Source organism: Coturnix japonica, chromosome 6, assembly GCF_001577835.2.
Source record: "Coturnix japonica isolate 7356 chromosome 6, Coturnix japonica 2.1, whole genome shotgun sequence".
NCBI lineage: Eukaryota > Metazoa > Chordata > Aves > Galliformes > Phasianidae > Coturnix > Coturnix japonica.
Window position 1 is genome coordinate 15,954,738 of NC_029521.1, and position 26,270 is coordinate 15,981,007.

General features: G+C 40.1%; 1 protein-coding gene across 4 annotated transcripts in view; it reads left to right on the forward strand.

Annotated features, from left to right (window-relative positions):
• WDFY4 (WDFY family member 4) overlaps positions 1-20,424 on the forward strand; it is a 113,949-nt gene extending 93,525 nt beyond the window's left edge. For all 4 annotated transcript variants that reach the window (XM_032445415.1, XM_015866825.2, XM_032445416.1 and 1 more), the window contains 10 exons: positions 823-914; positions 5,474-5,686; positions 6,203-6,350; positions 7,033-7,190; positions 8,702-8,860; positions 11,713-11,892; positions 15,405-15,587; positions 16,273-16,360; positions 18,538-18,649; positions 19,648-20,424. In XM_032445415.1, the coding sequence (XP_032301306.1) occupies positions 823-914; positions 5,474-5,686; positions 6,203-6,350; positions 7,033-7,190; positions 8,702-8,860; positions 11,713-11,892; positions 15,405-15,587; positions 16,273-16,360; positions 18,538-18,649; positions 19,648-19,714 (1,400 nt within the window). In that variant the 3' untranslated portion in view covers positions 19,715-20,424. The remainder of the gene's footprint in view (positions 1-822; positions 915-5,473; positions 5,687-6,202; positions 6,351-7,032; positions 7,191-8,701; positions 8,861-11,712; positions 11,893-15,404; positions 15,588-16,272; positions 16,361-18,537; positions 18,650-19,647) is intronic.
• The last annotated feature ends 5,846 nt before the right edge of the window (positions 20,425-26,270 follow it).

Consider the following 26,270-nt stretch of genomic DNA (forward strand, 5'->3'; position numbering starts at 1 on the left):
GTGTCATAGTCCCTTCTGAATGAGTGGATACTATCTCTCAACCTGTAGGGTGATGCTGAGATGTAGTTATAAATTGTACATAAGAGCTCAGTGGAGTGAAATATGCAATAAAAAAGGCAGAGTAGGGAATGGATGTTAGAAGGCTGTTAAAATATTGTCAAGAATTTGGGCATTTTTATCTTTGAGACCAAGGAGCAGAGCCTGGCTGATACCAAGATCCAGAAACTGACCTAAACGTATTAAATAGAAGGACCTAAATAAAAGGAACCAGAATCTCACTGATGCAAAATCTTACTATTTATTTGCTAATAGTTCAATCCAATAATCCAAATCTGTTCACTAGTGCCCTGTTAGAAAACTTGCAGTCGCAGACCTAAGCCTTAACTTAGATCATCAAGTTGTGCAACTCTTGTCCTGATTTGAGAACTTATGATTACCTTCTGAAAGGAATCAGACTGCAAAGGACTTGAGAAAAAAATACTTCCTAGAGGCTGCTTTAGCAGGAATAGTTTGCAGTTAGTCCAGTGGGATTATCTGTAAGAAAAAAGTTGTGTTAACAGGTCTGTCTTGTCTGAATTTACATCCAGGGCTAAAATGGTTTGTGGTGAGGACATGGATATCTTTACTGTATTAATTACATTTGCTCCTTTTTCACCAAAGGAGAAAATATTCTTCAGTGTTCTGTGACACTATAGCATAGATTCTGACGTTGCTTGTGTGAAAGTCACCTAAATTCACCTTGACTTCACTGTTTTGGAAAAGCTGTTACTATTTGCAGAGTGTGTGATTCTTGGTTTTAATTCTTCCTTTTAATTCCTGCAGGCTGCATGCAGGATGGAACAATGCTGGGAGATGTGCAGCTTCCTCCTTGGGCAGATGGAGATCCCCATAAGTTCATTCTCCTGCACAGACAGGTTAGTGAATATGGTATTCTGGGACGTAATACTGAACTGATTCCCATTGAAAATGAAACCCTGGAGGCCTGAGTCACAAACAAATGTTAACACCCAAATAAATCCTGCCTCTGTGGAGTTCACAGTGTGTTTTGGACTTTGCTTGTCTGCCTGACAATTCACTCAAGACCAACTTTGCAGACTGGATGAAATTAGATCCAAGCCACAGACCTAGATCTGATCTCAGCCTCTAAGAGCATGTGAACATAATTTAATGCATGCACGTGACATCCACATGCATGCAGTTCCATGTTGTTGCTAACCAGCTACGTGTGTATTCAAACTACCTTCCTCCATCTGATGCATGCTGGCACTGCAATTACTTTTCTGGGGGCAGGTAGCGGAAAGGAGTAAAATCCAATATTTTAGAGTCAATTTGGTGTTTTAATGGGAGTAAATCTAATGTTTCTGCCTTAAATAAAGTCAGTCTTGACAATCTGAATGCTAATAGATATAAGGCTGTGAAACTTACTGCAGTTAATGCATCCATAGGTAGCAGGACAGGTGTAGGAATTTCTATATAGTAATGAGTACAAAGGCAATTCTGTATGAAGATTTGCCACTGAACACAGAATTTGCAGCTGACTGCTGTGGTGTAGGTCTTTGTTAGGGCTAATAATAGAATGGGCTGTACTACCTGCCCCCCTTCTGGGTGTATCTACCTTATTTCATCAGATTTCTTCAAGGGGAAAAAAAAAAAAAAAAAAGGTGTATTTGTGAGTGCATGAAGTGTTGCTGCTTTGTACAAGGCGTGTGGCAACTGTGTGTTAGCATTGAGTTGTCAAAGCAAGTAGCCCATTATTTGTTCTATTATCACTTCATTACATGACAGTAACCCACAAAAGTGAATGTGATCGTCTCTGTTTTGGTATCTTCAAATAAGCCTATCTTTATTTCCCCATGTGCTGGTTCCTAAATCCTGTCTCTGACATTCTTGATGACTGTATCAACTTTTTATTCCTGTTTTGAACAAAAATCAGACTCATTCTTCTCTAAATATTCTTTTCTCCACTTTCTACTTCACAATTGACAGCGACTGCTTTTCTTCCATTAAATTACCATTACTTTTATATCCCTCACTTTGCACTTCTACACTGCATTTAGGGCATGTTTTCTGTCACTATCTGTACTATTAAAATATTTCCCAGTTTTTCCTGTGTATTTTCTTTAATCTTCATTTCATTCCTTTCTACCAATACCTTATTTCATGTCAGAGAACTAGGAGGTGACTGTCTTCATGTGCCTGGTGTTATGTACAAGCCTCCTTCTCTGTGCCTTTATATTTGGGATTTCTCTAGCTCCACTCCTCATACCTAAGATTCCTCTCCCTCTGTCTGCTTCATTCATTTGTTCTCATCTCCTCTTACAAATTCTTCTCCCTGCAGCCACCTGGGTGCTGTCAGCAATTTTGCTTTAGTTCCATGTTTGGCAAAACCTTTTTTATCCATGGTTGTTTTTGCTTTTGTTTTTAATTTATATATCCTTTATAAGCTGGTTTACATGTTGTAAATCCATCCTGGTGAAAAGTTTTCTTCTACGAAACCACTTTTAAAAGAAACAGGCTCCTGGAAATGTGCAGTGTTTGCATGTTAGCTGGTGAATTAGTGATATTGCAAGTCACAGAGTGGAGTGAATAACTGCTTGTTATTATTAGCAAGTCTTCAGATTCCCCATGCTTAGTACCTAGATGCTGTGGTGTGTTGCTACATAACTACATAACTTAAACCAGTATGTTGAACTTACTCATAAGTCACTGAACAAAGTAACTTCACAGAGTCTATGTTTATCTTTGTTGATTTCTTTTGTATTTCTGTAGCTGTTAAACCTATAACTCAGTGTTGCTGGTGTGACAATTTCTCAATCATTTCGACATTCCATTTTCGGCTGTTCAGGCTCTTGTACGTACACAGTAATGGGTATTACTGAGGTGCCACAGAAAGTGCCTAGAGAGTGATCTAAAGGCTCAGAGCTGTAGACATGCTGAAAGATGGTGCTCATCACCCCATGACAATTCATCTACTGTAAGGATGGAGGATTCTTGTTGTAAGTGTTGTGGGCACAGTGAGCGTGCCTGGTTCAAGTACAGTTATTTCCAAAATGAAGAGTTGAGCCTAAGGAATGCCCAGTTCCATCACTTAGTGATGCAACTCAGTGCATGCAGGCTTTGGCTATTGGTATCAAGTACATAACTCTTCCTTGGTGTTCTCCAGTGTCTTTGAAGAAGGTGTGCAGACTCCAAAGAAGGTGTGTAGGTTTGGAGGCTCTGGTTTCTTCCTCTGCTCTGTCTTGTGCTCACTGTGTAACCCTACAAGATGCTTAATCTCTGTCTTCCAGTTAGCCAAATATGGGGATGACATCATTGTTCCTTAACAGAAATACTGAAAACAGAAATCTATAGATGCCTAGGAGCTCCTGCAATTTTTACTGTTATTTTTTAAAGAAAAGTGTAGGGAGGCATTCTGGCCTATATTCTGGCTTGTTTGGATATAAAATACTGAGCTTTGCTCCTTATTTCTTGTGTAATGCTGGCTACTCTGAAGGCGCTTAGATACAATAGGACCATCTGCTTTAGCCTTGTAGTTTGGAGCAAGGGTGCAGTTTTGAAATGATCTGTCAGTCATCCCTGCATAGCACGCTTCTGTTCTCATTGTAAAGAGATCTCTGATTGTTAACTAGATTAGCTTTGGATGAAATAAAACCAAAAGCTCTGCTCCAGTTGTGCACCTAAGGTATACTATTGCCACTGGTGGCACTCAGCCGGAGGGAGCAGACTAGATCTAATTTGAAGTAAAGCCCCCACAGTGCATGTAATGTGGGTATTGGGTCCTCTCTACCAGCTGTTGTGTTTTGCAGACCTGCTTCCACTGAGCTGCACTGTTTGATAACATTGGCACAGATGATTAAGCCGCATGACTTGTACAAATTAATTGAAATCTCAAAGAGGAGCAGTTTAGCAAGTGAAAATCATGCTTATAGATTCATATTCTTAATGATTTGCCAGGCCTGATCAGACCTCAAGTACAGTCAGTCCAGTATTTTCTCTCCAACCATAGCTAGCACCAGATGCTGCACAGGAGGGTGCAAGAAGGCTTGTCATGGAAATTTAGTTGTGATTAGGCTGCCTGGGAAAGCTTTGTCTAATCCTGAAGTGAAGAGTTAGAGGTCTTGAACTCCACAATGCTGAAGCTTCTCGCCTCTGAAATCACCTGCAGTACTAGATGTACTTGTTACTGGTGTTGTCGTCCTTTTTAGGAAGCTTTGCAGAGTTTGAAGAACTAAAAAGATCCAGTTAAACACTGTTGTGAAACCTGGCTATTTCTTTAAGGAACATGAGAGCAAAGATTGATGTGGATTATAAGCTTATGAGTAGCTCTTGTTTCATGTGTATTAAGTTAGGAATCTATAGGTTAGGTTTACATAAAGTAATTGTTAACTCTCTTTTTAGATTAAGTTCTCTCTTCCTTGCTGGGCACATCACAGTGCTCGGTGACAGTGAATGACTTCATGGTTGCATCTCTGTTGGTTGCTTTGTTTTGCTCTGGTAGTGATGCCAGGCAAAATGTATAGTTTGTAATTCATGCACTAACTGCTTTTATTAATAAGGATGAATTCTGAGTAGGTTTGGAGGTGTTTTCATGTTATTTGCAGAGGACAGATCGTATGCTGTACTTGTGCTCTGAGCTGCCCTGTGAGCTGTTTAGCTGTGGGCATGGTCATTTAAACCAGCTGTACTGGGCTCACTGTCTGCTCTGTGAAATGAGCCATTGTTCTGGATCCCATTAGCATGTTTAATTCTGCTGTGCTTTGGGTAGGATGGCCTGTTTGGGAGACCTTTAACTGAGCATCAGGGAGTATTATACAGTCAAATGATTTGGAGTCAGGAAAGTAGTTTTAATCATGCTTAACACTGGTGCTTGAATCATTGGGCAAGGTCACTGGGGAATATACAAATATTTGGCAATTGCAGGTAATATTAGGGTCAGTACTGTTTAGTGAAGCTTCATAGGTAAAGTTTACCGGAGGCTTTATAGGTAAAACTGGAGATGAGCAAGGGTTGGACATGAACTTGTGGCTGTTGCCTGTAAACTTGTCTGGGTCTTGCATGCACAAATTTCATTTATGATCACTCAGTTTTCTAGGGAGTCCATGTTGGGTTGGATACGTGCTGCCTTGTAGTGTCTCTTATGGTATTCTCCAGCAGTAATTATTTCTTCTGGTTATGTTAATTCACATGCTTGTGACTTGGATTGCAGATCTGGTCAGGCAAAAATAGACATTTCTTATATTGGTATTAAAAAACCCAGACCCTGTGGTTTTCCAACATGATGGAATCTAGTTTTTACAACATTTTATGCTTAAACCTTGTAAGGATAATAGAAATGTGTGTACTGATGAAACCCAGGCAGTAATGAAGCTTCTGTCAGCAGTGAGTGCTGCAGAGAATTTGTCTCTAACAGGGAGTGATAATATATCTGCAATGAATATGCTCTGCTGAATTAATTCATTTTCTTTGGTTTCAGGCCCTGGAAAGTGACTATGTCAGCGCACACCTCCATTGCTGGATAGACCTGATTTTTGGCTACAAACAACAGGGCTCAGCTGCTGTGGAAGCAGTTAACACCTACCATCCTTACTTCTATGGAGACAAGATGGATCTCAACAATATCAAAGATCCTCTTATTAAGAGCACCATCCTGGGTTTTATCAGCAACTTTGGACAGATACCAAAGCAGGTATCACTTTATTATGAGAGCAGGAAGAAAGGCAGAGAGCACAATCTATTTTGATCTTGAAATATTTCAGCTGGAAAGCAAGCAACTTAGATTAGAGATGGCCTTTGGTTTAAAATGTGCAGTATGGTCTGTAGAGTTCTCCAGATTGTTTCTCCATTCTCTGAATACACTGTTCTTATCGTATACTATACATATGTGATGTCAAATCTGGGTTCTTCTCCTTCTGTACAGTCACATGAGTATTCACTAGTCTGGGGTTGAAGTACAGTCAAATAAAAGCAGCTTAAATTCTCACCTATAGTCTCCTCTCTTCTCCCAAACGACTGGGACTAGCTTCCTACCTATGTAAGGGGTGTAGCCTGATGAAAATGGGATGACAGGGAGAAGATTATCAGAATTTAATGAAGAGGTTTGTAAGTTACAGTTCCAGAGTCTATGATTAGTGATTTAAATAGATGTTTCCTTTGCAACCTGGCTGATGGAGATGCATTTTTCAATTTAATTCTTTTGTTCTAGCTCTTCACTAAGCCACATCCACCCAGGAATGCTCAGAGTAAAAGTTCATCAGGAAGAGAAGCAGTACTGTCCTTTCAATCAAGTGGAACTCTTCCTCCATTTATCAACAGCCTGCAAAACCTGAAGTTCTCACCAGTTACGGTAAAAGGTACAGCAGGGGCTGTGCTCCATTTTCTGAGCTAATAAGCGCTGAATTCTTAAATGGGGTTAATCTGAATTTTTAAGAGCAGAGTTCAGAGCAGATTTTTTAATGACATCTAAATCTTTTTTATCTTCAGCATTCTGAATATATCAAATTAAAATTCAGTACCTATTCACTGTTTTCCCTTCTATTTCTCTTTTTTTTATATTAATCAGCAATGTAAATATGTTCTTTCCCTGTCTCTTTATCTTGGTCTTCATCTTCTTTTTAGTCTATTATTCTTAAGTTGTAGAATCCTGAAAAAATGCATTGTGTGTATTTTTTTTAATCCCATGGCAGTGGTTGCATCACAGTTTTGTGGTGCTAACAGGCTCCTGCAGCTGTAATTCAGAGGCTGTTGGTGACATCCTTTAGTTCATAGCATAAGGCATTTTGCCAGTGAAAAGAAGCTTAATTGCAGTGCTGTTAAATCCCCACCTTTGGAGTCAGTCTCTGTCTCTGCATGGATTTATTCAAATGGGGAGTTGCCTGAAATTGCAGTGGCAGAGTGGGTTTCTCCATGGACCTGGCCACCAGTCACTAAGCCCAGCTATAGGGCTTGCTAGCTCACCACAAAACTGTGTAAGACAATAAGCTAACCTTAGTGTTCTAAAAATAATAGAATGAAATACATTCTCTGTCTTGTCAGAATATCCAAAGGGAGCTGTTGGGCACATTGTTCATACTGAGAAAGGCATTCTGGCTGTTGAAAAAAATAAAGTTTTGATTCCTCCTCTTTGGAACAAAACATTCTGCTGGGGATTTGATGACTTCACCTGCTGCTTTGGCAACTATGGGTCTGAAAAGGTAAGTGAAGACAAAATCTAAGTGCTTCAGAAATTATGTTGTGACCTTTGCCTTGTTTGGGGACCATTTTCAGAGGCTGTTGAGGAGCTGATTCTGGAGGGTGCTTTGCAATACTTCTTTTGCAGTCAGGCTTTTTGAGAAAAGTCAAATTGAGTATTCCAGTGGAGTACAAAATGATTCCACTGCTAAAAAATGTGACATTTCCCCTCTAAATTATCTCAAGCTTTCCTTCAAGTGATTGTGCTGTCTATCACAATGGAGAAACCTCATTTCATATGTTATAAGGACAAAACAAGGTCTCCTGGCCTCTGATTAGAAATTCCATTGTGCAGAACTTTCTGCTGGAATATAGATAGGACTATCTGTCAGTTCCTCTCTGGCTTGCAAGTTTAGTCCAATGCATTAATTCAATGTAATAATGTTTCCTATTCTGGGAAGTTAATACTCTTGCTTCTTCTGTTAAAAATCAAGAGTCTGTGTCACCGCATTTCTGGCCGGGCCACTGGGCAGATTCAGCTTTTCCCTGTTACAAACACACTGATTTGGAATGTGTTTGGGATAACATTATGGTGTGCTAAGACACGCACATTAGCTTGGATACCAAAAGTATGTTGTTCAGCTTGGGTACCAGTGTATGCCACATGGTTATGTTTTTATAGACATACCCACAGTCACTGGACATGAAAAAACAAAAAAAGAGATTTATTTTGCAGTCTGTGCCCTATAAAATCACTTTTCTGTTAGTTCCAATATTGGAGTGGCTGTAAAAGCTGAGCTTTGATATTGTATGCTTGCTCATTGTCACTATATGGTAGCAGAGTGAGGACTGAGGCCATGTAGGAAGTTCGTAATGTGAGAGGTTGGAACTCTGGTGTCCTAAGACACTGAGTTAACATATAAAGCAACTTCTCTCTGCGAAACACTGTTTTTCAACATGATCACCATCATTAGCTGGTGATGAAAATGAGAATCTCCATACTGCATTCAAAATTTGTACCAGCAGAGGTTGCCCATCGTCACTTTCACCACTGTTGAAATGCACCTCCCACTGCCTGACTGCTGGCATCCACTGTTTGGCCTCCATAAACATTCAGCAAGAGTTATGACTGTAAATGAGTACTTTTTTTTTCCCTGAGTAGAAGAATTCCATTCCAAACTTTTGCTTCATACCCACTTCTGTGTCAGATGCTGTTCTGCCAGGCTGCCTCTCTGCTGCCATCTGTCACATGGCATCAGAATGTAATGAAATATTGGTAGGAGGGGTTCATCTACTGTCATAGCACCAACATCCACATCTGACATTGTGGGCCAACAGAATAAAACAGGAGGTGTTACTTTTGGAGGAGCCCTTGTACATAATTTGCGGTCGTGTTGTCAGCTCAGATGTGGGATGAGCTTTTATTTCCTTTGTTTGAAGACAAAGAGGTTGAGTTCTGAAAATGAAATCTGCATTTAATAAATGCATAGTATCACCAGATGAGTATTTGTCTGACAGCTGCTTTCTCATACAGAACATGACTACATTTGAGTGCATGGCAGACTGGGGAAAGTGCCTCTGTGCTGTGTGTCCTTCAGCAACTACTCTAATCACATCTGGAACAAGCTCAGTTGTGTGTGTGTGGGAACTTTCTTTGGTCAAGGACAAAGTGAAACGTCTACACTTGAGACAGGTGAGAGACTTCCTCTTAGAAGAAACCAAAAACAGGAGACAAGCTCTTCAGTGATGATCTTTTTAATCACTCTGCTTAGTATTCCAAGACAGGAGATGAACATAGTAATGGAAGAAAAAGCAGTAGAAAAAATGTAAGCAGTAATCTTTACAGCCATCAAAATTATATCAATCTGGGGATCTGCTTGAGTTTCAAGCAACTCAGTAAAGAGGCTCTGTTTTATCTTCAGTACAGTGCCTTTCTCTTTTGTTAAAGAAAATTCAGAATTGCCTTTGATGTGTTCCACTGTGACTAATCTGATATTACCCATTAGTCCATCAAAAGGCATGAGGTCATACAGTGACAAATGTTGTATCTATTTTTTTCCTTTTCTTTACTTGCAAAGGTTTTGGTTTTTGATGGCTGGGATAGATGTAAATTTGTACCATGGTTCTAAATGATTTCCAGTGAATTATGTGTTGCTTTCATGTCATTCAGAGTTTTGTGGGGGCTGGGTTTTTTGTTTGTTTTTGGTGGTGTTTTTTTTTGTTTGTTTGTTTGTTTGTTTTTGTTTTGTTTGTTTCTGAGGGAAAAAAAAAAAAAAAGAAAAAAGAAAAGAAAAAGGTATCATCTTTCCTGAGAGTGAGCTTTGCTTAAGTAAAGCTGATGTGCTATAAAGTGGATGCTGTTCACTTACCAGTTGTCTCATGGGACTGACACATTCTGGTTTGGAATGTAGTAAAGTGCAGAAAGTATATTTCACCATAAAAAGTCACTTTTTCCTCTCAAGCAGGGGCTGCTTCCACAGTTTTGTGGAATACTGAAGATTGAGCATAATAGCCTTAGTATCGATCCATGCTATTTACTGGTTCCCTCAGTATTCATGAGTGTAGCAACCAATGCAATCCCACCCCCAGAATGTCTCGGCCAAATTAACCACCAGGTTGGAGAAGCCCTTGGGCCAGCTGTGCCATATCTGCTGTGCAGACCTGCCAGGGAGGTGCTGAACATAACTGTGGAGTAGTTGTGCCCATGTCAGCCAGTTAAGTTGGATTAATTAAAATTAAAATTAAAATTAAACCAGCCTGGTTTAATTTTGATGGACGAGCATTCCTGCAGTGAAGCTGATCCTCTTGTTTGTTTGTTAATATTAGTCAATTTACTGTGGACGCAGGCCTCTCATTTTTTCCCCAAAGTCTTCACAGAGGAATAATGAGATATTAGACAGCACTTGTCTGTTTTTTGCATTAATGCATACTGAAACATCAGTGGATTGAAGCTGAGATTTTTAGCTGAGTTCAAATCTATATTTCTTTTCCACACTTAGCCTGCATTTAAAGTAATTCATCACCAAGCAGGAGGTCTTCCTGAGTTAAAAATGGAAAAAATCTTGATTAAAATTTGCATAGAAGCATAGCTTGTCTGGCAATATGGATGCTGTCACAGCAGGTATGCTTCCTTTCATCCTTCTGAGGAAGGGAGGGGAAATCTGGAGCCCCTGATATTGCCTTACCCCAGCCCTTTCTGCAGTGCTCCTGTTTAGTTCTTGAACACAGGCATAAGGTTATGCCCAGCCCTTTGTAAAACAGACCGTTCTACTGCCAAAGTTACTGTAGAGAGGATCTCTGAGGACCACTGTTGGAGAGAAAGCCCCATTTTTGTCAGTATTTTAAATTGGCAGTATTCTTCAATGGAATAAGTTACAAACAGAAGTTTGTCCCTTGCAATTGCAACACACTTTCTGTACATCATAGGCTGCTGCAGCTCAGCCGTGTCCTTGTGTTGTTTTAATACTGTTGTCCTAATAACCTTGTCTACTGACAGCGCATGCTAGCCAACAAAAGTTCAGTCCGACAGTCACAGGCTGGAAGAGTATGAGATGTGTTTGCAAAAATTATTTGAGATATGTGGCTCTCTGACATAGACCCTGAAGATCTGGTAATTATGTCATGTAGCGAAAGTCAGCAGGGAGTATGCAGTTACTGTTAAAACTAGCAATAAAACTGGTGGCTCTGATTTTTCACAGTAAGGCAGTTAATAATTGAACCCTGAAAGGCTTTTTAGGAAAGTTGTGAATGTCTTTCTCTGCCCTACAGAATTTAATGTCACTGGTGATTATGCAGCAGAAATGCTGTTGTCACTTGAGAGTGCTGCATTACACAACTGTCGTTAGCATATTTCTGTCTATGACTTCTGTGACATTAAATCACTTAAAATGTAATTTACTTATGTATTTATTACAAAATTGTTTCAAGTTAAACTAGGTATTCTGCATGACTCTGATACCTGGAAAACAGGAGAAAATAAAAGTGCTGGATTAATGATTGATGTGAGAGGAAGAAGTGTATGGTTTTTAAAGCAAAAATTCTCCTACAAATGCAATTTTTATTCTGAACTAAAATTGGAAAAATGTTACTGCTTGTTCAGAAAAAGAGAAAGGATGGGAAGGTCACTGACATTTGACAAGTTTTATGTTAAAATATTTTCTAAATTCTGAAAAGTGATAATTCTCAGGTCCAAATTCTACTTGCTTAAGACTGAAATATTGACTGAAATAAAAGGTGACAATTTGTTCCTGCACACAAAACACTGTGGTAGACTCAGAAATGTAAGCCAGGGTTCAGTTGTTCCATCTGAGTCACTGGGCAGCTTAGAACAAGCCATTTAATCTCTTTGGGGACTCAACTTTCCTGAACTACAAGTTGTAGACAAGAATAATTCTGTAAGATACTTCGGGATTTTCACTTCATACCATTTTCGATTTTCCAGAAAGTGGCTGGGTCACTTGCTCTTAATAAGTAAATGGCAGTAGGACTGTGGTTCCCTAATAATTCAGCCACCCTCTGATTTGTTGGTTACTTTTCCCCCACTAGGCTTTGTATGGGCACTCTCAGGCAGTGACCTGCCTTGCTGTGTCTGTGACCTACAGCATCATTGTGAGTGGATCTGATGACAGAACCTGCATCATTTGGGACCTGAACCATCTGACGGACATAACCCAGCTTCCTGCCCACGGGGCGAGTATTTCTTCTGTTGCCATCAACAATTCAACAGTAAGATCTTCATTTATCATCTTTCTTCTGATGCATCCATGAACATTTTATGATAACTTAATGGGTACTCTTCCCAACAGAAAAACATCCTGAGTCTAATACATTGATTTTTTTTTTTTTCCCTTTCTATTGAGATTGCTAATAGTGTTCTTAATGATGAGAGGGGAGCACTAAAAGCAACAACATCTTAGACTGGGTAGCTATGCAGAAGCATCTTTGGATAGGTAGGCAGCAGGATTAAGAATCTTCTAGTTTACAGAGTGTGAAGTATTGGATCTGGCTTACCCATAGCCTCATTGTTTCCATTATTCCATTGATTTCTCCTGACATTCAGGCAACAGACCAGGTTCAGCTAATACCTGTTGGACCTCAGTCTGCCACCTCAGTTGACAACTTTCTTACACCCTTGCAGAGAGTGTTGTGTTGTTTTTGTTAGGTTGGTTGGTTTTTTTTCTTTCCTACCATCAGCTGAGAAGCTTGCTGCTGATAGCAGTGGTTGGATTTGCATTTGCCAGCAGTGGAAAAAATGCTATCGTGGCCTGGCTGCAACTGCGTGCACGCTGATAGGAAAATATTCTGTGTTGGGTTTGAACTGTAAACACTCTTGGTGTTGGTGTTTTTTTTTTCCAACCTTCTACCACCCAAGATTGTTGCTTCCACTTTTGTCTTTTATATGTCTTTTAGTATACTAGAGCAGGGTTCCAGCTGCTTGGGCAATTTGAGCTTGCATCTAGCAGTAAGACTAAGAAGACATTCTCTACTTAACCTGTGCCATACTAGAGCTCTACTAACCATACAGTCTGATGACTAATGATTGAGGATGGGATTTAATTAGTCTCTTTAGTGTCAGCTCAGCACTCAGTCTCAGAGGTCTTGGTTAGCATTACATGGCTGTTGGCTTTAAGCAGCCAACTTGCAATACCTGGTGATCCCTTGAGATAGTAGCTTAAATTGTACCAAGCATTCAGAAACAATTGAGTGGGCTGGCAAAAAACCATGGGCTTCAGACCTCAAGATAACGGAGTCCTCTTCATCTTGCACATCAGCTTACCGTTAACAATAGCTGTTTGCTGGTGTCTCTTTTTCTGAACTATCCAAAAATAGGATGGTCTGTGCTGGGCACATTGTGGTGACTGAGCCAAAAGAAGTTTTCCAGCTTGTTGGATTGTAAATGGTTAAACTGATTGGACAGTAGCCTGCAGAAAGGTTCATTTAGAAGAGAGAAACATTGGGAAATTGTTTGAAACTTCAAGGAGAAATAATTGAAGGGAACCATGTGTTAGGGATGAAGAGCCTTTTGACCCTCGTGTAGCAGGATGTTTCATTTTGAAACTTTTGATTGAATTATATATTTATGAAGTATAACATGGAGATAGAAATAATGTTTACAGTGTATTCAATATTTCAGTTGACACAAAATGATGATTTTGGTGATGAGATTTTTTTTTTTATTTTTTTATTTTTCCTGAAAAATTCAAAACATTTTTGAAACCAAGATTTGTAGGAAACAAATTTCAGAATCACATAATCTTCTCTGAAATGAGAATTCTGTACACTCTTTGTGGTAAAATTTTTGGGCGTTCTATTTGCTTTAACATCTGGAAGCTCCATTTACCTTGTAACATTTGTGTCATTTGGTGCAAACAAACAAAAACTGTATCAAAAAGTTTTAATTTCAGTGGGACTGTAAAGCTTTCTGTGACTATTTCAGTAAGCTTTAAATCCCTTGTCTACACCTGGAAAACACTGTAGGTATCATTACCAAGTGCATAGATACCATATACTTTCATGCTGATAAGTTAGCTGAAATTTAATCTCTTTAATTACTGGTAATTCAGTGTCAAATATGCTATCTTTGTTTTATCTTCAGAGTTCTCCCCTCCAGTGTGAAATGCCCTACATTCAAATCAGGCAGAGATGAAGGTCAGCATTAGTAAACCGGGCAACCTAATCTAGCTGTAGACATCTGTATTCATTGCAAGGGAGCTGGACAAGATGACCATTAAAGCTCCTTCCCAACTCTAAGGATTCTATGATTCTAGTTGATTTAAACCAGATGTGCATTGCTAGCTTTAAGGGTACACCAGCCATTCCCAGAATCATGGATTTTGTTCTCGCTGTTCTGTTTAAGTGGTTCTTAGCATGCATTGAGGGTAAAAAGTTTGGGTAGAATTTATAGTTAGTGTCTTGATCAAAGGGCACTTTTGATAAGGTTACTTAAAGCTACAGCATTGGCTTTTGGTTTTCTAAGTTACTTGCTCTAAGGGATTACGTGTGTATCTGCTCCTTCTGCGCAGTCACTCGTAAGACCATGAACCTTCACTGACAGAACAGATGAAAGTCTGTCACAAAGATGTTTTTTTGCATGCAGTGTACAGCTCACTGAATGCTGAGCTGGTCATTGCTACAATGCAAAGCAGTATAAAAAGCAGTATAAAAATGCGATGACATTAAGCTCCCTGTGAGGGGCAGAGGAAGATTGTGAAATCACCAAAGGCTTCACAGCTAAGGAGGTAAATGCTTTGTCCTTATTTAAGAGAACTTTTATTTGTGTACCGGTAAGATTTAAAAGCTCTAGTTCTGGCCCAGAACCTACACTAGGTGTTGACTGTGTACAGTTGCCATCCCTAGCAGTAGCTGATGCTCAGCTGGGCTGTGTGCAGACTAAAAGGTAAGGGCAGAGCATAGCAGTTAGCTTTCCATATTCTTTTCTCTGTTTACCTATTTTTATATGGTTCTTCAAATCATTTGTCATTCTCAAAAATTGTCTTTCTTGACAGGCAAGGAGAGGATTCTTTTGGTTGCCTGACATAAAGCTAATGGACAGTTATCTTGGTGCAGCCCGCTGTGCTGTAACCCTGTGCAGCCTGTGCTTGGCTGTGGTGTGTGCCCAGGACTGCAGAATGGTACTGAGAAACTCCTTTAGTCCTCCCCTGCCCAGTTATAGGAAATGTATCTCGAGGTTGTATCTGTGGTTGGCATGAAATGAGGCTTTTTTTTTTTTCCTTTTTTCTTTTTGGACACAGCATCAGGTGGTCTATATCTGACATGTCTGTGTATTTTTATCAAAAGTTGAAGCTAAGATTTTACTGGCAAGTCAAGAGTGGAAAGAGTTTGGCAAGCACAAAAGTGGAGAAACAGGTGCTGGGGCTTTGCCTATTCACGAGGATGTGAAGGAAAGAGTGCTTAGTAATTAAATGCTTTAGAACCAGCAAGACTACAGGAGAGTGGAAGTAGATTGGAGGGCATAAGGTTCTGTGGGTATTTTATAGCCTCAAAGTGTTTTGCAAAAGGAAGTGTCATTCAAAATGTCATCCAGCTGCTTTTATTTTATGAATGGGCATTACTATTCTAATCCAAGTTACTAAATGCTTTCTGGTGAATATGTGAAGGCCTCCCCATTTTGTAACAAAAGTTTGCTGCTTATTTGCATCCTAAATCCATTGCCTCTGCCCTCCTGTGAGAAGGATGAGTGTAGGATCTTGAAAGCATTGCCTTATGTTTTGTTACAGGGTGATATTGCTTCCTGTGCTGGATCCTACCTCCACCTGTGGACAGTCAATGGCCAGCCTCTTGTGAGTGTTAACACCACCCGCAACCCCAAGAGCTGTATTGCTTGCTGCTGCTTTGCTGAAGTGATGGACTGGGATACACGCAGCATCATCATTACAGGAAGCACAGATGGAGTGGTCAGGGTAGGTGGCCAGGGGTGAGAAAAGGAGGAATCCTAATTCAGTGTAAACCTGAATGGAGGGACAGAGCTACTAAAAGCCCATGCCACTTTCTCAACAGGGCAGCACAAGTAATAGAACTGAAAACTGGAGTCAACTTTTGTCCTCCTCGATGAGGCATGTCTGTCATTTGGGAAGAGTTTTGAAAATGCACTTTTCAACCTGGTGTGTTTTTGAAAGCAAAAATGCTATTGCCTATCAGAAATATATCTGTGTTTCTACCAGAAGCAGTTCTTTGCAGGGAAAAAGTGAGAAAAGCACTGAGGTTTAATTTTGCATAAATCAGTACTGCAGAGCCCTTTGGGATCCATAGTTTCTGAGAGCTGGTTCACAGGTTGGTTTATGAAATCATGTTCTCAGGAGCAGAAGTTCTTTGCTGGTTCTGCTTCCAGTCTGGTGGGAGAGCTTCCTGAGTGACTGGGATTAAGGTTACCGCCCTGCTGGGAAGCCCTGCCAGCTCCCTACATACCTTTCTCCAGTGTGACATACTGTAACATAGTGGTAGGAGAGAGAGAACCTTGCCAAGTCCTGTTCAGACCATAGAAGTCCAATTTTCAGCCCTTAATAGGAAGAAAACAGCCCTGTTTCTCATGTGATAGTTCTGTTATAATCCGTTTTTATTTTCCTTTTCCCCTCTTGGCTGGCACAGCTGTGGAAGACTGAATACACCACCAGTCAAGGGCAAGCTGCTGGCCCAAGCTCACAGAGAGGAGCCGTGGGAGAGGCAAGCAGCCCAGGTATGACCAGGTGTGGGCTGTGAACTGAAGGGTGACTTACTGCAGGCCTTGTTCTATTGTGAGAAAAAAGAGGGTGTGAGAGCACAGTGGTGTGACTAGGACAGTTCAGGGGCTCATACAGTATGAATGTATGAGCAACAGTAGTGGGTGGCCACGGCACTGCCTTAGAGCTACAGAACGGACCTGAGCCACTGGTCTCATGGACAAATCATATGTTGATGAAGCTGAGAGGTTCTTCATAGGTTCTTTTAAGCTTGACAGACTATCTTTCTGCATAAACCCATGAAGCTAATGAACTATCCTGGCTCCGTAAATTCCATTTCCTTAGCACATCTACTGATAGCCTGTACCAGCGTGGGCTGAGATGTCACAGCAGGCAGGCTGTTGTCTTTGCTGCCTTAAATGAGGTCAGAGTTCATCCAAGCCAGTGGGATTCCAGCAGTGTGATGCTGTATATTGAAAGCAGTGCCAAACTGATGCCCTGGAGTTCTTGCAGAGCCAAAATGAACAAGGTGATAGTGCTATACAGTACTGGCTGGTATTAAAAACAACTCAGGCTCACTTCTGTTTTCTAACAAATGCAGGAGCTGAAGCCTGCCAGGGAGCTTTTAAGGCATGTCCTAATAGCACAGCGTACTTCTGTTCACAATACATTTAAAATAAAAAAAGAAAAGCTGTGTTGTTAACATGTATAATTTACACCACTTATTTGCTCTGAACTACATTAGACATTCTCTATTGCTTCAGTTTTAGGCATACAGTTTACATGAAGTTAGTTGTAGATGTTAACATCTGCACAAAGATATTATGCACTAATTGCACATTACCACTGAGATCTTCAGAACTGCTGTTTGTGGAACTTGGCATCTGAAGTACTCAGATTGAGATGCAGAAATATTTATAGGTACAGAGGCATATTGAAAATGCCAGACCAGATGCCCATCCTGCCTTTTGTCACATCTCTGAGAGTAGGTAGAGCCAGATGCTTCTAGGGAAGGAGCGAGAACACCAGAGATGCCAGATGTGAGGCAGTCTGCCTGCAGTAGCTGGGCTGTTTTGGTTTCATTGCAGTCTCTAATCAGAGATTGCTGCAAGTCAAAGCACAGGTTTCAACTCTTTTTGGAATCCTTGTAGTGTTCAGCAGTTACTTTGCAGATTCTTTTTTCATGTAGGAGCACCTAATTAATTTTAAGAATTTTCTAGACTCTTGTCCTTCACTCCCTGTGGTAGATATTTCCATTTTAGTTTTACTCAAATACAATCGTCTCATTTTTGTCTGTCAAACTGTGATTTTTGCTATTAAAAATAATAAAATTTAAAAAGTGATCTTCTTAACCAATTTTCTAAGCTAGGACTTAAAAAGCTGCCCATGGGAGCACAGCAAGATACTTCTGTTTGTGCATTTGTAGTGGAGGATCATAAAGAAAGATATGCTTTAACCAGGCATCCGTCGGTGTGTATGTACATGCACCTGTTCTCACACAAGAGTAAAGAAACATGTTCTCAGATGCATGCAGCAACAGCATCCCTTATTGAAGAGCTGAAGTGTGATCAGCGCTGTGACATTCTCCCTTAAAAGTATCCAGATGATTTCAGAATTATTTTAAATGGCCGAGTATTCCCACATCTCATTCTGTGCATTAAAGAAAATAAAATTAATACAAAACACAAGTCATTAAGAAGACTAAAGTAACTAGGATTGAATTATGTTGTTAGGTCTGTGTATGTATGTGTGTGTATGTGAAATGTTCTCAGCATTTAATTATTGGTTCTGTTATGCGCAGATTTAGATAAGTTGATAATAACGGGGCTTTATGTAATTTCTTTTTACTAGGCAATTATGAGCTGTATTATATCCTGGCAGCAAGGTATTGTGGGGCATCTTATTAAGCATAGAGCCAGTGAAAACTGATGAACAATTTTGCTGAACTAGGCATGCAATTTAGAAAGCAATAATACACAAATCCAATTTAGCACACAATTGATACAGCCACACGTCAGCACATGTAACTATCATAGCCACAAATTAAATTGGGATGGGCCTATTTTGCAACAGCACAGGCCAGGATTGAATATATTCATTCTCAACAACTTGCTGACTGTAAATAATAACAATCCCTTCCACGTTGCCCCCCAGGTACTTTCTAAATATTTATTTTTTAAAAACCAAACAACAGGTAACAAGTGTGGAAAACATCTTGTTCTCTTTCGGGAACTGAATCCCAGCCTTGCCTTGACTGGAAAGCCAAGTAAGAACAGCCCAGCAGTGACAGCGGTCACTGTATCCAGGTATGGTTCTGTCCTTTGCATCATAGCGTATGCCTGGCAGAGAGCAATGTGTCAGCTTCTGTCCTAAATTCTCAGGTTATTTCGTTCCAAAGTTTGTGTTTTGTTTTTGTTCTGTTTGCAAGTTTTGGTTTGGGGGTTGCTTTTTAGTTTTCATTCAAATTGCTTTTTGCCAGATTCAGTCATTCTAGGAGCTGGCCTGGCTAGCAGCATTACATGAAGGGTGTTGGAACTGGCAATAGTCAGAGGGGAGACAGCTCAGAAGCAGCAGCAGCTTTTGAGTAGAATAGTTGGAGAGATTAGTGGATGCTACGCTGTCTCTGTACCACAGAAAGAACACTGTCTGAGGAATTGCTGGAGGTGCCATCTCCTTAACAGAAATGTAATCTGGAAGTTTTTGACAAAAGGATAACTTTGCAGTTAAACTCAGCTTGCACAGCCAGCAGTATTTTAGTTTACTCAATCCCCCCTCCTGCAGTGTCATCTGGCAGTAATATTTGTTGCTCTCTTCTACCCCATGATGTTGTAATGTTCTGTAAAACAGCTGGTCTCTTCATCTCCAGAAGTGCTGGCATTTTGATGGTTGCTAAAACGATCTCAATATTCTCTATACCGAGAGGTAGAGCTCTTCATGTGATACTTATATGTATGAAAGGTGTGAAGGTGTTGCTGACTCTGCATACAGCGAAGATTTCAATATGCTGACAGGTCCGAGTTCTGAAGCTGCCCTGGTGATTTAGTTAACAATTAAAGATTCTCTGGATCAGAGGAGGTTAAAAGCGCCTGATCTGGGTTGATCATTACGAAGAACCTCATGACATTCAGGAAAATGTGGGTCTATTTCTAAGCTCAGTCTTTTGTCTAGTCTAGATCTTTGTTAACATGAAAGACTACTTGCTGTCCTGCCTGTTGCATTCTCCTTATTGCTGCACAGAGAGGAGAAAGTCTTACTCTATTTGCTTCTTATTCCTAAACACTTTTTTTTTTCTCTCTTTTTCAAGAAATTCCTCCAAACTTCTAGTTGGTGATGAATGGGGAAGAATCTGCTGCTGGTCTGTGGATGGGTAGGAAGAACTAGTCAGGAACTTATGTTTTCAGCCTTTTGAATGGGGAGAAAAATGCCATTCAGAGCATGAAAGAGTCACAGACATCTGGAGCATATGGCTGGGGACTGAATCTCAAAGGAATTGTTGGACTGAGAGTGCAGTCAGCTCTAATGCAAATCAAATAAAGGACTCCAAAGTGGTGGGAAAGACACTGACAGACATGCACACAGACAGTAAGAATTTGTGGTATTTGTCCTTGGAAAACTTCTGTCTTTTAAATGTTATTTTAAATACTGAATTTGGCATAACGCTTTGTTGTTCACAAATAATGGTTTGCAAATAAAGTATTTTTGATTTATGCTGAAAGCAACGTAGCTTAGTAAAATGAACCAATTCTAGTTCTACAATCATGAGATCAAAAACTACTGAATCTTCAAACTGGTGTTAACTGAATTTGTAGCAGAATCTTTGTTCTTACTGACGTACGAGTATGTTAACATCTCTTCCTGCCATTCTTCCTTCTTGAATCTGCATGAAGAAAATGAATGTGTGCCTTCAGGAAAGGTATTTTGTCTGCAAAATGAAGGTAAGAACTCCTAGATCCTAGACTGTGTTGCCTTCATTCAATGCAGCTGTAAATGTCATGGAGCAGTCTTTATTTTGAAATTAATGACTTTATTTTCACAGTGATCTGACACAGCTGATAAATATTTCTTTATTTTCCCCTCCTGCCTCCTTTCTTGGGTGTGTTGTGATGCTATTTTGGCTATCAGTATCAGGATTTACCTTCATAATCATTCTGTGTGGTAGAAGTGGATTTTTGTATTATAAGAAAGCTGAGGACATAATATAACAAATATAAAGGTGATTTATGTTACTAGTCGAAATGGAGGAAGTGTGAAAAAGCAAGCTCCTTAATATTTTATTAACAAATTTGAGGGAGCTATATTAGTGATAATTGCCCCTTTCCCATCACTTCTTCTGTCTTGCTTTGGTAAAGAAGTTGTATCTCTTAGCTTATTAAGGGAAGGCGTGAGGAAACCGGTTAGGCAAAGTGTCTTCCTGAACATCACAGACTGGATCAGGGTTGAGCCTGGATGAATGCAAAGGACATTGTGTCCATAAAGATCTGTGTGTTCATGCCACCATACATACCCTTGGACAGCCAGAGCCATGGGAGTTTCATGATTTCCACTGCACTGACTGCTTAGTGCTGCAGGAAAGAAGCCATGTGTGTGCTGTGCTGAACAGCAGGAGACCAAGGAACGTGAAGAACCACCGTATGTGCTTAGAAACTTGTAAGCCTCATTAGGAGGAATCTGGAGTAGATTTTACTGATCAGCTCCTGATGCAGGCATATGAGGAAGGCTGTGTTATGTCTACACAGAGGACATCCCAGGTTCAAGTGCATGACTTGATGACTCCAATACCAATCTTCCTGTGTTTGGTGAAAACGTACACTTGGAAGTAGACACAAATTCACCAGCATTATTTCAAATAACCCTGTTGTCATGCCCAGTTTTCTTGAGGACTGGAGAAAGATCAATTGTCAGAGAATTCAACAATTAGGTACACTCCTTTTAGCTTTCTCCCTCTCCTTGCACTCCTTGAAAGTAAACTGTGATTTGTCTACACAGCAGGATTTGGACTACTTTCAGTTGGGAATATAGCTGTGCTGAAACATTGTAAAGGTAATTAAAAGCCATGAAAAAAACTTGCTATCCATGCTTTAATTTACCTATCAGACATTCTGATGGCTTCCTAATTATCTGCTCCCTTTGTATTTTCGTCTAGCCTGTCTTTGCCAACAGCAGACATTCTCTTTCTTAGAGCTGGCTCCAGAAACTACTTTGCTGCCCACACAGCAGTACTAATGTTACATGTCCTCTACATAGCAACCTGGCTTTGTCAGGCATAAGAAGAGGCCACTTGAAGGTGCAGATTAACTGTGCATGGATATAGCTGGCTAATCTCCGTGTACTTTACGTTGTTTTTCTTAGATCTTCAGTGAGACATCAGGTTGCCTCAACTGTTGTTTTGGATCACAGAGCAAATCCAGTGCGTGTGTGTGTGTCTGTGAATGGGAGTCATCAAGTTAAGAACAAAAGTCTTCATGAGCCAAACCTGTTCTAATACTCAAGGATATTTAATCTGGGAGAATATAATAGTTTCTCTAATAGCTAATGGGATGTTAGGGTTGGAAGATCTAGAATATGTTTTAAAAAATAAGCAGGTAGAGCAATTCCACAGCAAATGCTTTCAGCATAACTCCATTGCTGCTGTAAGTGGCACGATGCAGGCATTACTAAAGCACTGTAATTATCTCAGAAGCAACTTTTGTAAGGGGTGAGTAGCTTGGGGTGAGAATTACCTTTAAAAGAAATCCAATTGTATTAGGATACAAAATGCAAAATAACTCTGCCCTTTAGGTAAATCAAGAAGTGAAATATAGAACAGCACAACATTTACGTGACTTTAAAAACCAGTTTAATCTAATTGGGGACCATGAAACCTAAATGCTTCAATTGCACTTACTTGGTTATAGCACAGACGACCATGCTGCCTCCTTGTTCTGGATTCCATAGTTGTTACAGTGAGCATTGAATACTGTCTGATTTATGTTGTTTTCTATTGGCTAGTAAATGCTAGTTAAGCAGTACTTGCAGGACTGTCTGTGTACTGAAGATCCTTTATACCTTCATAGGGAGGGAAAAATGTATTTGCTCAAATATTGTTTTGGTAAATTCATGCAAACCTATCTGTAATTCACACAGGGAAGTTTCACATGATTTTCACTGTGTGCTAGTGCTTCCAGGTTCTTTTCATCCACAGATTTTGAAACTTGTTACAAGGGGGAATTGGTAAGCATATCATCTTACTCAAGGTGTCATATCCCTCTTACAAGGGTAGTATTTGAGAACCATATGAATAAAAAACATTAGCAGCAATATGCTAATGTCTTATGGGAGTCTGGAGTCCAGAACCAGGTGAGTTTCAGGAGAACATAAGGATCTTGGCAACAAGCAGTACATTTGATGCAGTGAATACTGATGGTAACATTGCATCTCCTTTGCCAGCATCTGTGTTTAAAACCTCTGCCTTCTTATTTTATTGACAGTACTGGAATAATTGAATTATGATGCAAAGTGCAGTAATATAAGTTGCTGCCTTTGAACGTTGCAGTTGGTAAACAAGCAAAAGGCACATATTTATTTACGGTGAGACCACATGCATTATAAACAACGGATTCCAGTAGTTTTATTGAAGTAACTGGGGTTGCTGCCAACCTAGGAGTTAGTTTGGTTGGGAAGGTGATATGCTCATTTGCTCCATAGCTTTTGCCTGTCTAAGAGGTTGTCCTCTGCGTGTAACCTGATTTTTGTTGACTTTGATTGTGCAAGGACTAAGTTGCTGTCTTACAGAGTACAGCATCATGTGGTGTTCCTGGTGGGTGTATGTTTGAAGCTTTGGGCTGCTTTTGACTCTTCTAAACCCTATTATGATCTGAATATATACTCCATGTTTGGGCTGTATATTTACAGGCCCTTCCCTGAGCAATGCTAGGTCTATGATAAGTGGGAGGAGGCCCACTAGAAATCTACTCAAGCAGGTCTAATTGTACCAAATAGAACGGCTCAGTAGAGTGGAAAATAGTCCTCATATATCTACCCGAAGAAGATAATGACCTTTTAAATAACAGAAGCAATTTTATTTCAATACTGCAATTACTCTGAACTCTCAAATGTCAAAGTGCTGGGTACTTTCAAAATAACTTAATTTAGACATTTATAGCACTTAGACACTGCTAGTTTCTTATCTAACCTAATTATGGGTTGTACAGGAAATTGCAAAGCATCCCAATTAATGTTATTTTTTATAGTGATACATAGAAGTGGCCTTTGCCATTTGCTGTCATCATGTGCACAATGATTTACTCATTTGGGCTTTTGAGTTGGTTCCCTAGCAGGATAGAGCTCTCCTGTTCTCTGACTGATCTTTGAGAGTAAGCTAGGAAGAAATAGGGGTAGAAATGAGTGTAGTTATGTTTGCTTGGGGGATTTGAAGGGCACAAATTTTAGTGAAAGCAGAGTGACTTTGCAGGGCAGACTATTTCAGGCATAGATGTGATATAGAATAATATCAGCTGGCTGTCAACCTTGTTGATCCCCTCTGATCTGAGCACTTAGGCCAGGATTCTTCACTTACCTCTCAGCCTTGGAATGAGTGTAGTGATATGAAGTCTCATTTTTCCTGAGGATAATCCAAATGGATCTATGTTTAATTTCTCAGAGATGTGGAGCTGTAATTAGCTGTATACTGTATCTGCTGTCAAATATGTCCAGAGACAGCACAGAAGAGGAAGTTAAAAAATACCCCAAAGAAGGTCTTATCTCATGAGATTCTCTGTGTACAGAGCCATAATATACTGTTGTGTTCTTGTTCACTTTCTGATTGTGAAACATTGTTGCTGGATTTTAACCAGAGTTCAAGAATCATTTGGATGGTGCTCTCAGAAATATGGTTTGAATTATGGGTGGTCCTGTTTGGAGCCAGGAGTAGGAGTATATGATCTTTGTGGGCCCCTTCCAACTCAGGATACCCTACAATTCTATGATCTCCTGGTGTTTTATGTAGTCCCAGGTTCTGTACAGCAGGGAGAAGTGTGACAGCACTGACTTGTGTTATTTATTGAAATAAAGAACCTGTGCAGCTCTCAGCTGGAGGCATAACAAAGACTTCATTTCTGACTGGGACAGTCAAAGACTGAAAAGCCTCTGAGGGTTGAGCAAAGAAAGCAGCAATGCTGATGAGGAGCAGGAAGTTAGCATGTGGTGGCAGGAGAGGTAGGGTTCTTGCCCTACACAAAGCTTCATTTAGCCTCTGAGCAGAATGCTGCAATATGCAATAGCTGCCAGTTTGCTGAAAGAGCTGAGGAAGCTCTGAGAGGGGATGTTTGAGATTCACAAGTTGGAACAATGGCGTGGAGCGATTAGGGCTGTGAGAACAGGGGAGAGTACGGAACCCTATCACTGTGAGTTTTTGAGAACAGGTGACACCAACCTGATCAACCACACTGAGTCAGGTTAAGTCAGGCTGAGTTGATCCAACCTTTAGACCAAATGGTGGGCTAGCTTGCATCTCATAATCACCTCCACCTTTATTTTCTCCTTTCCAAGAGGAATAATTCAAATTTGGAGTCTTCAACTTATATGCAGTTTTTCCATCTACTCTACCTCCCAACTACAGTAATAAAATTGAGACATACTAAATGTGGAACAGAGCACACCAAATGAAACTCAAAAGAACAAATGTTAGCTAGTAGAATTTATGGATTATATGTTTCACTCTGGCATTTTAGACTGTGAAAGCCAAAATGATCTTGGCACTGTGATGTTGCTTACCAGTTTTGCTCTGGAAAAGTCCTCAAAAAAAAAAAATAAAAATCAACAGATTGTGACCTACATATCAGAGGTCACATAAAATTTCATCTGATTTGGGTCTAACTATGCCAGCAGAACTTGGCCAAGCCCTGGCTAAGGATATAAGTTGATTGAACTTCTTAGAGAAACCTAGTATAATGTAACTGTTATTCTAAAACAAATAATTTGCTTGTAATTACAGAAATAATGACATTCCAGCCACACCTACCAATTAGAAAGTTGTAATAAAGAGTGATAAAAACTCCTCTTCCTTGGGCTGCAAAATCAACCCCCACACAGCCTGCAACACTAATATGATTTACTCCTATTTGCTGGTGGAGGATTCTGGTAATAAAATTTAATGTGGGGGAACAAGGAGCATTTAACCAAAGCTGTAAACATCTCTAATTCTGTTTACAGCTATAGGGTGCAGTACATTAACATTTAACAATCCGACAGTAAATTGGAGTGAAGCTAATAGAGCTGTATTTGTTAAAATTTCAGCACTGGGCCACGTTGCACCAATGACAACAGAAGGAGTAACCAAAATTGTGTGACTCAGCAGATTTGAACTGCTGTTTAATAAGGTATTAAGAGTCTTCATGGAAGCTCCTGTCGTAAAAAGAACAGTGGTCCACACTCAGCTCTGATACTATTCTGCTTAAGCATGATGGAGTTAGGCCAGAGTGCATACCTTACATTTCCTGTTAGAAGGAACTATCATAGTATCATAGTCTTGTGCGGGTTGGAAGGGACCTTAGAGATCATCGAGTCCAACCCCTGGGATTCGAGCCTCCTGTGTAGCAGAGCGGCACTTCTACCACTTGCGCCACAGGGGGGATTCGGACCCCGGGCCCCAGTGTTGCAAGGCGGCATTCCTATCACTGCGCCACCGGGGCACACAAACTAAACACATAAACTAAATCCAGTTTATTCTGTATTTCTCCCAGGTTATACTCGAGGAAATTTTCTTCTCTGTGGTCTTTGAACTGAACTGCTTTGAAACTTAAAAATACATTACTTGCAATAGGAAGGATGGTGTCTTCCGTTCTCCAATAAAATGACCTGATACTAGTAAATTTGGATGGACACTGTCTAAGAAGCAGCTTAAGAGATACCTGCTCATGAAGACAGGTGTTATTCTAAGTAATGTTTCCA